General features: G+C 41.8%; 1 protein-coding gene across 2 annotated transcripts; it reads left to right on the top strand.

The window, feature by feature from the left end:
* Positions 1-313: 313 nt before the first annotated feature.
* On the top strand, positions 314-8,740 carry LOC109769288 (DEAD-box ATP-dependent RNA helicase 15). Of its 2 annotated transcripts, XM_020328041.4 has the most exons (13): positions 333-473; positions 559-614; positions 704-824; positions 929-1,029; positions 1,957-2,129; positions 2,220-2,451; positions 2,582-2,700; positions 3,353-3,409; positions 3,511-3,695; positions 7,969-8,113; positions 8,191-8,274; positions 8,361-8,424; positions 8,539-8,740. In XM_020328041.4, the coding sequence occupies exons 3-13, from the start codon at positions 709-711 to the stop codon at positions 8,547-8,549; spliced, it is 1,287 nt and encodes a 428-aa protein (XP_020183630.1). In that variant the 5' UTR covers positions 333-473; positions 559-614; positions 704-708; the 3' UTR covers positions 8,550-8,740. The 2 variants fall into 2 exon arrangements, with proteins under 2 accessions (XP_020183629.1, XP_020183630.1); XM_020328040.4 differs by having other exon boundaries at positions 314-614.
* The last annotated feature ends 1,090 nt before the right edge of the window (positions 8,741-9,830 follow it).

The following is a 9,830-nucleotide window of genomic DNA, read 5'->3' as shown; positions in this document are numbered from 1 at the left end:
AAACGGTGCTAAACGCGTGTTCTTAGATGGAAGCACAATTCTGAGTCTACAACTAACTAAATGAAGGAAGCCTAGCACCTATGCATTGAAGAATTGAGTTTCTAAGACATCTAATATACTTAGCACCTCATTTTTCTAGAAAACTCATCTTATCTAAGCACATTTGCATTGGAAGACCTAAAGCGTATGTGTCAGTGTTTTAAAAAAGTGTGCCGTGCAGGGTGCCGACCTGCGCGCCGACATGTCACGGCCCGCTTTATTTTCGAGGGTTACGACCCACATACAAAACGTTCCTCGGCGGGCAGCATGGGCCGGCCCACTTGGTGCCCACCGTCGGAGCTGCCCTAAGGTACGGGTCCAACCCATCTTGTTGCGACAAATCCTCAAACAGAACACACCCAAAGTGCTCTGCCCCCTCCCGCATAGTCGCAGCAGTCCCAAATACGTGCTACCTAGGTCGTACGCCCCAAGAGGCAAGAACCCTAGATCCCGAATCCAGCACCGCACGCGTTTGACCCTGCGCATGCAGCCGTAAAACTCTGATTTCTCTCTTTGCAGCCTCCTCGCTCCTCGAAATACCACGGTCTCCTCTCCTCCTTGTCTGAGATCCTGAGGTTGGTGCTTTGTGGTTGCTTTGCTGTTGCGATGCTAACTTTGTCGGATTCGCGTCTCGGCGGTGCTTAACCACTGTTGCTAATCGCAGCCGCGATGGGAGAAGCCAAGGACGCCGAGGTGTACGAGGAGGATCTCGTCGACTACGACGAGGAGGTGGAGAACGCCGTCGACGGCGCAGCCGCCAACCCTTCCGTCGACGTCGTCAAGAAGTGCGTGCCGTCGATGCTTCTATCTAGTAGTTTTTACTTTTCTTGCTAGGGTTCGTGGTCGAGGGATCTCATCTCACCTGGCATGGTTTGTGGTGTTTGGACAGGGGTTACGTGGGAATCCACAGCTCAGGGTTCAGGGACTTCCTGCTCAAGCCAGAGCTGCTCCGTGCGATCCAGGACTGCGGGTTTGAGCATCCTTCCGAAGGCAAGTTCTTAAAAAAATTTAGAGCCATCAGAATTGGATCTACATGAATAATACGCAGTGGACTCTTGAATTGCAATTATTTGTTTGTTTTTTTGTTGTGGGAAAGCAATTATTTGTTTGTTGAGCACATATAGACATATAGTTGATAGCTCGAGTCGTAATTGCACTGCCAACGGTGATCCGGTTTTATTGTTATGGATTCAGAGCCGAGACCAGTGCACTGGTTGTGATAATTACAAGAATGCTTATACAGAGATTCAACCAAAACTGCATTTCTAAAAAGAAAATAGACGGAGGGAAAGAGAACACAGCATGCTATTGTTTTTTATAACCCCTGTTATGGACACATCTTAGCTTTGCTTGATTAGATTCGTAGCTGAAGTGACACCTTTTGGTCAGTATAAGATTATTGTTACATTCAACAGAGAACGAAAGACAAAAAATAAGAATCACTTGTTTCATTTTTTTTACTCTTCCCCGTGAGGTGCTACTTCTGAGTTATTCTGTTAGCTGAGATCCTCACCTGCATATATTTGAATACATGCCCCAGGCATCAAAGCACTTATGCACTCAGTTCTTATAGTAGATTTTCTTTTAAGGACAGTTAACATGCTAAGAACCGAACATGCTAGCATGATGAAGGATAAGTGCAAATCATATAACTGGGCCAAGAACAAGAAATTGTTTCCCATGATCTGATAGTTCTAATACAAAATCAAATCAAGCATATTTGAACATCCATCTTTTAGTTTGTTATATGTTAAGTATGTCCCATTGTGACTGTCCCTGTTTTGCTGATGTGCAGGTATAATTTCTTCTGACATTTTCGGTCGGAGGAGAGGATATGGTAAAACTCTCCATTAATGGGCCCAGAAGGTTAAATATTTCTCACTGGTGCTACTCCTATTTTGTTTGGCTCCACATCAGTGCAACATGAATGCATCCCTCAAGCCATTCTCGGAATGGATGTCATCTGTCAAGCAAAATCTGGGATGGGCAAGACTGCTGTTTTTGTCCTCTCAACTCTCCAGCAGATTGATCCGGTTGCTGGGCAAGTAGCTGCACTTGTGTTATGCCATACACGAGAGTTAGCATACCAGGTTTGCATACATATTTTTTCATTTTTATTCTATCAATGTCAGATATGCCTGCTGATGCTAATTGTCCTTTTTACTTAATATATATTGTAGATTTGCAATGAATTCGAGAGGTTTAGCAAGTACCTGTCAGAAACAAAAGTTGCTGTCTTCTATGGTGGCGTTCACATAAAAAAACACAAGGATTTGTTGAAGAATGAATGTCCTCACATTGTGGTTGGCACACCTGGAAGGATCCTAGCTCTGGCTAGAGACAAGGACCTTTCATTGAAGAATGTGAGGCATTTCATTCTTGATGAATGTGACAAGATGCTTGATTCACTTGGTAGGCTGCTGGTTCCAGGCCATTTTTCAATGTTTATAATAGTTCAGTTCACTTCAGCATAAGTTTCTGTTTATATGCCTGTTTTTCTGTAGTTCAGAGCTGTGGTACTAACCTATGTTATATTCTTCAGACATGCGTAGAGATGTCCAGGAGATCTTCAAGATGACACCCCATGAGAAACAAGTGATGATGTTTTCAGCAACACTCAGCAAGGAGATTCGCCCGGTTTGCAAGAAATTTATGCAAGATGTAATGTCATGCGGCCTACCTCATTTCTCCAGTGCTTCTTCCTATTTAAAACCTTCCTCCCTTCTGGTGGTTATGCTCGTACATAGTTAGGAGAGGTGGTAATTTGTTGTCAGTAGGATTGCTGGTTGCTTGCTGATCATATTGATCGTTTTTGGTGGATTGAGTTATTCAGCTACTTCCACCTTGGTCTGTCAATTGGTATCTGTGCACATTCCAATGGGCTGCGATTGAATGAAGTCTTTTGTTCTTGATGTGAATTGTGAAACATTCAGGAAGAACATGAGAATTGGGTTGGTAGGGCACCGATGTCTTAGAGGTTTTAAGTCCAGTGGGCGTTTTCTCCAGTTTTCTGTGGCCTCCACACTTTTGGTTTCCGTTGGATTGGAGTAAACTGCTTCTGGTTCTCCTACCGTTCTCATGGTGAAGGCAGACGAAGCAGAATTCTCTTTACCGTAAACCTTATGGCAAAGCACTGTTGCAAAACGTGTTGGCTATGGTTTCACAAATTGCAGTGCCAATCGTGCATAAATGAAGCTCCTGGTGGAGGCTGAAAATTCATACAAAGTGAAGAAATGATATGCCATTCGTTTGGAGTGGCTAGAGTTACATTGTTGCCAGAATTCTAATATCTTCGTCATTTGTCACCTTACAGCCCATGGAAATTTATGTTGATGATGAGGCTAAACTGACCCTTCATGGTCTAGTTCAGGTATAGTGAACTATCCACTAGCCATTTGTACATTTTGTTTATTCATCTCGTATCAACCTCATTCTTTATCAACCGCGTCAACATTTTTGCCGTGATTCCAGCACTATATTAAACTAAGTGAGGCGGAGAAGAATCGGAAATTGAATGATCTCTTAGATGCGCTCGACTTCAACCAAATTGTGATATTTGTTAAAAGTGTTGGTAGAGCTTCAGAACTTAACAGGCTGCTCTGTGAATGCAATTTTCCTGCGATCTGCATACATTCGGGAATGACACAGGAGGAGAGGTATGTCTTCTCTAATTCGTTCCCAGCATAGTCCTTTCTAGTTTTGTTTATCATATTATGTTCTGACTAGCACAAATGCCTGCGCGTTGCAACGGGAGAGAAAATTAGCATATGTCCGTCAAAAAGTTCACCAGAGCGGCACGACGACGTTCGTGCGATGCCACCCAGCGGCGACAAAAAGGCGCATGCTGAGGTTAAGAAGAACAATATCATGAAAAAGCCTTTTTTAACACAGTACAATCGAACTCGCTCACATACACGAGAATACACTCACCATTATAAACACACACCCTACCTCTATGAGCACCTCCAAGGGATTGAGTTGGCATAAGATTTTGTTTTTCTATCGAGAACGGGAAATTAGACGAATAGTACATCTGTTTTATATGCCACAGCCCTCTCTGTTTTTTTATCTCGGTGTCTTTCTTTATCTCATGCAGCCACAGTCCCATTTAAATGGGGCACTGCTACAGGGACGGCCAATTCCCAGCCGAAATTTGAACGTGGATCAACTCACCCGTTGGATTCCATTTTTTTGCAAATCAAACCTTTTAAGATGGACATCGTCCAGATTTCCTCCACGAAGTGTCGTGTGCAAAGTACTTCCGATTTAAATGGGGGGTCTTCCTCTCAATCTCATTAGAGTGTGCATGTCATAAATCTGGTTTAATTAGCCCACTCATCCGGTGCACTGCACCTCATTCTCATTCCTCTTTAGTTCCTTCCTGACTCTCCTTCATTCCTTTAGGAGTAAAAACAACATAAGTAGGCTGCCCAAGTACTAATTATGCAAGGTAATAAAATATGGAAAAAGATGTAGGATAGCTAGCATCACTTATTTTATCTCATAACCAAATAGGCCCATGTTTATTGTGACCATTATTTCTCTTAAATATTTCATTGTCTTGAAAGGATTTGCTGTAGAAAAATGCTGGAGATTAGGATGAACAATTTCATGTTCCAAAATACTAACCAGTACTGCAGTGACATACTAAAATAGTAAGCTGCAGCCATGTGGAACAGAGAGAACTGCCAACACACGAACTTGTATTATGACTGAGCGACTTGGTTAAGCATACTCCCATGATTCGAGCCCACACGCTGCCACTATCTACTTTCCGTCCTGAACTTTGCTATGATCATCACCGTAGATGTTATTAGCAATATATGTATGTTGGACTTCCACGTACGGACCACTACTTGAGTAATTCATCACATTCCTTATTTTTTGCGAAACAATTCATGACAACTTAAATCAGAGCATGCTCAGCTGGGATGGCACTGAGCGGAGGACGGGGTTGGTGCTCAAGGGGTCGTGGGATTTTATTCCTTCTTTCTTATTCTTTTTTCCTTCATCTAAATTTGACCAATTTATTTCCTCTTTAAATTTCCTTCCTTCCAATTCTTTTCCTTCCTTGCTTTTCCTACTCGTAGGAGCGGAATTTATTTAATTCTCAACTGCTCATAACTGCAGGATTTATTTCTCCTTCAATTATTTCCTTCATGCTCAACTGCTCATAATAGTGGGATTTATTTCCTTCTTTCATTTCTTCCTTTCCTTCTTGCACATCCGAGCGGAATTTATTCCTTTTTTTAATTATTAGATTCCTTTCTGCTTATATTTGTGAGCCATTGGGACCCACTTGTTGAGGCGGCTTATGGATTCCAATTCATAGACTTGTATAAATTGGTGTGATGGGGTGTCAAAAAGCGATGTGGGACAATTCAATACTGACACAAAGAATTTTCTGGCCCAATACCATGTGCGTGTAAGTATATAGCCCTTTTTTCCTAGCACAATTGATACCTAGCTCAACTGGTTGATATCATAATGGTGAGAGGTGAGATCTTGAGTTCGAACCCCACGAACACCACATATTTTTTCCATTACCCATATGTGCAAAATATAATAGTAAAAAATTAGTAACACCTCAGACTCAGATAGTAAAAATAAAAATAATATTGGTGCACGGATAAAAAAAATCTGAGAAGGTGTCTGAAACCAATAAAATCACATAGGCGGGATGAAACCAAGAATATCACCTTGCTTTATTAGTAGGTATAGATATAGATATAGATTGTCGTGGATTTTTGTTGTTTGTAAGATTAGCCTTTATTATTTACGAAACAATGGTCTGCTGTCCTCATATATTTTAGTACTACCTCTGTAACGAAATGTAAGACGTTTTTGCAGTTAATAGAGGACTAATAGTAGACTAGTTTTTCAGTCAGCAACACAACTTTGACAACTAGCTCGGTGACTAATTATAGACTAGCCTTTTAGTTGTTACCCCCAGCAACTCGTCTCAACACTATGACTAGCATTGGTAGTATTATGATGTACAGTCGCAGTTTTTTTTTATTTTTCAGCTTTCAGTAATTGTTCCTATATTTGGATGATTTGAGAGCCTACCCCAACTTGTTTGGGACTAAAGGCTTTGTTGTTGTTGTTTGGATGATTTGAGAATTTAGATCATGCTATTAGTTTGCTAGTTGACGATAATTGGATGGGGGTTAATAGAAAGTTAGAGCTGTGGAGATTGACTTTGGAATAAAAAAGTTTTAGGCTTAGTAGAACTAAAACTGAGTACATGAGGTGCGGTTTTAGTACTACTAGGCACAAAGAGGAGGTGGTACTTCTATGGTCTTGATGGGCAGGTGGTACTTTAGAAGGATACCTTTCGATATTTGGGGTCTATGCCTGCAAAAGGATGACGAAATCGATGAAGAGAGTGCCAATGTGGGGCGCCAAGCTTCTGGTGTCCTCTGTGAGAAGAGAGTGCCACAAAAGCTAGGGTGCGTTTGGGAGCTAAGTATTTTTGAAGTTTTCTAGGAATACTGTGGTTTCTGAGAAAACTTCAGTATTAAATACTTTGAGGTGTTTGGATAAAAAAAACACTGCAGCCTAACAAACCATAGTATCTCTAAAACTGTGGTATTTTTGTAGTATTTGAAAAAGAGGTTGGGTCCTCTTTTTTAAAAACTGAGAAACGCTGGCTCATTGGTCTCTCTGAGTCCATCATCTTATGACCCATACTTGCTAGACAATAGATCTATCTGGCCAGAGGTGTGCGTACACGTACGGATGACTTAGCACCGGCCGGAAACATGTGCACGCGGAGGTGATTCTTACAGGGGTGTGTAGCTTCTGATCACTTCTAGACGCACGAGCTGCACCTTCAGTGCCTGTCACAACGCTCCATCTTTGATGGATCACAAGAGATAACTCGACTATGTATCCTAGCATCTACAAAGAACGTGCTCATGCCCAACATGCATACGGCAGCCGTTAGCACGAGTTGATCCGGCCGTGGGTGCAGCCGAGTTAGGTTCGGCTGTAGGTATCGTCAAGATTATCCATGCAATGACAGAACAATTGTTCAAATTCAGAGAAACTTAATAAAACTGCCATTTGCCAAACGCCTCCACAGTTTTACCAAAACTGAGAAAAACTACGGTTTTTAGAAACTAAAGTATTTATTGCCCACACATTAAAATACCGAGGTTTTGTAATACTATGGTTTTGCAAAAACTGTGTTGCCAAACTAGGCCTAAAAGTCAGGTTTTATAGGAAGGCGATTTGGTCTACGATGTTGTGTGGTGTAGAATGTTGTCCAACTAAAAGGCGACGTGTGCAACAGTTTGGTGTAGCAGAAATGCGCATGTTGAGATGTATATGTGGCCACACAAGAAAGGATCGGGTCCGGAATGATGATATATGCGATAGAGTTGGGGTAGCACCATTATAAGAGAAGCTTGTCCAACGTTGCCTGAGATGGTTTGGGCATATGCAACACAAGCCTCCAGAAGAGGTGCCGGTGTATAGCGGAAATCGTGCTGATAATGTCAAGAGAGGTCGGGGTAGACTAGACTTGACATGGGAGGAGTCCGTAAAGATAGATCTGAAGGACTGGGATATCACCAAAGAACCTAGCCATGGACAGGGGTGTGTGGAAGTTAGCCATCCATGTGCCAAAACCATGACTAGGTTTTTAGATGTTATGGGTTTCAACTCTAGTCTACCCCGACTTGTTTGGGACTATAAGGCTTTGCTGTTGCATTAGTATAGTATAGGCTACTAATTATAAAGACTAGTCAATCAGTCTACAACACGGCTTTGAGTACTAGCTAGGTGATTAATTACAGACTAGCCTTCGAGTTGGAACCCAGCAGCTATCATGACTTGTAATCGTCGGGAGCATTTGCGTTTTTCTTTATTTTTCAGTTTTTAGTATTTGTTCCTGAGTTTTATCTAATATTGGTTCTTGGATAGGTTGACCCGGTATAAGAACTTCAAGGAAGGGCACAAGAGGATCCTTGTGGCTACGGATTTGGTTGGCAGGGGGATTGATATTGAGCGTGTCAATATTGTCATAAACTATGACATGCCTGATTCTGCTGATACATACTTGCACAGGGTAATTTTAACTTTGCCCTACTGATTGTGATTGGGTGTTCTTATCTCTGGCTAACATAACATGGTCCACCTCCACAGGTTGGAAGGGCTGGGCGTTTTGGAACCAAAGGGCTTGCAATAACATTTGTTGCTTCTGCCTCTGACTCTGACGTCCTCAATCAGGTTTGTATAACTGATATATATATACTTATTTGGTATGATGAGTGTAGTGCAGCCTAACTGAAATTTCATACATATTTTATTTGAAGGTGCAAGAAAGGTTTGAGGTCGACATCAAGGAGCTGCCTGAGCAGATCGACACTTCAACATACAGTAAGTAGTCTTGTTGTCTAGATCAAGTGGTGCATTGGCGTGTTTTGATACCTATATAGTGTTGTTTCTTGAATCCCCAACACCTGATCCCGTATTATCAACTACAATTGCCAGTGCCATCTTGAAGATCCAAGTGGTGGCTAGGAGGGTTTGCTTTTCAGACACAGCACCTTTACATTTCTATTGGGTTACATAAACTTTGATGTTAGAGATGCTCTAGTTGTACTTAATCAGCGATTGAATCTGCTGAGTATTTTGTTGTAGTACTCAGACTTATGGTTGTTAAGGAACCTATTCAAGATGTTGGTGTTCATCATGTTTGTGAGCATATTATTAGGACATTCTTATGTTAGTTTTGGAAGGGGGGCCTCGGCGCAGCTGTAAAGTTGTTGCCTTGTGACCATGAGTCACGGCTTTGGGTCCTGGAAACAGCCTTGCTGAAATGTAGGGAAAGACTGCGTACAAGAGACCCAAATTGGTCGGACGGTTACCCGGAACCTGTGCAATCAGGAGTTACGTGCACCGGTTTTCCCCATTCTTATGTTATTTTTCTTTTAGCACTTTCACTTACTAATTTTCTTTTATACTAACATCTGATTGAATTTCACTTGAATTTGTGCTCTGGATCCAAATTAATTGTCGCAGCTCTAGTACAAATTAATTGTGGATGTAATGCAAAGCTGCTTGTATGTGAATGCTTGAGAGAATGGTTTCAGATTGGCTCTCAAAGGTGGCTAAAGTCCTTGTCGACGAGGCTTGCTGTCTGGCTTTACAATGTAGCTGACTTATTGCCACGGTACCCCCAGTAGTTGTAGTTGTTTAGCATGAGCACCATCTGTTGTTGGGTTCGATGGTGCTCATGCTAAACAACTACTCCCTTCGTTCTGAATTACTTGTCTTAGATTTGTCTAGATACGGATGTATCTAGCACTAAAATGAACCTAGATACGGATGTATCTAGACAAATCCAAGACAAGTAATTCGGAACGGAAGGAGTACAACTACTGGGAGTGTGGTCCTGCTCCTGCGTTTGAGCTCAAACAAGAAAGTGTGGTCCAGCTCCTGCGTTTGAGCTCAAACAAGAAAGTGTGGTTCATACTGTACAGCCAACACTGCCGGTGTAAATCCAACTGTGCTACACAGCTTCCCAACATGGTGGCTTAACTCTCAGTTACACCAATCCGAACTGCATACAGATGGATTTATTTTTTAAAATAAAAAACACAAGTTCATTCATTTCAAATAACATCGTTTATGTGGAGGGATATAATTCATCAAAGGCTCCAAAAACCAATCAAAACTCTAAGCCAATCTAGCCAACCTAGCAAGCTCATGAGCAACCTTATTTACTTCTCTATTATAGTGTCCAAACGCAGGATAGTCACAAGCAAAGTAATAACAATTGT

The sequence above is a fragment of the Aegilops tauschii genome, chromosome 3 (assembly GCF_002575655.3).
Source record: "Aegilops tauschii subsp. strangulata cultivar AL8/78 chromosome 3, Aet v6.0, whole genome shotgun sequence".
Classification (NCBI taxonomy): domain Eukaryota; kingdom Viridiplantae; phylum Streptophyta; class Magnoliopsida; order Poales; family Poaceae; genus Aegilops; species Aegilops tauschii.
Note: the sequence above shows the minus strand (reverse complement) of the source record. Positions and strands in the feature narration are given on the sequence as shown.

Excerpts from the sequence above, each read along its gene's own strand:
- LOC109769288 (XM_020328040.4), top strand. The coding sequence starts at position 709 with ATGGGAGAAGCCAAGGACGCCGAGGTGTACGAGGAGGATCTCGTCGAC. Across the intron at positions 825-928 it reads TCCGTCGACGTCGTCAAGAA|GGGTTACGTGGGAATCCACA; the intron begins GTGCGTGCCGTC and ends GTGTTTGGACAG. Across the intron at positions 8,275-8,360 it reads ACTCTGACGTCCTCAATCAG|GTGCAAGAAAGGTTTGAGGT; the intron begins GTTTGTATAACT and ends TTTTATTTGAAG.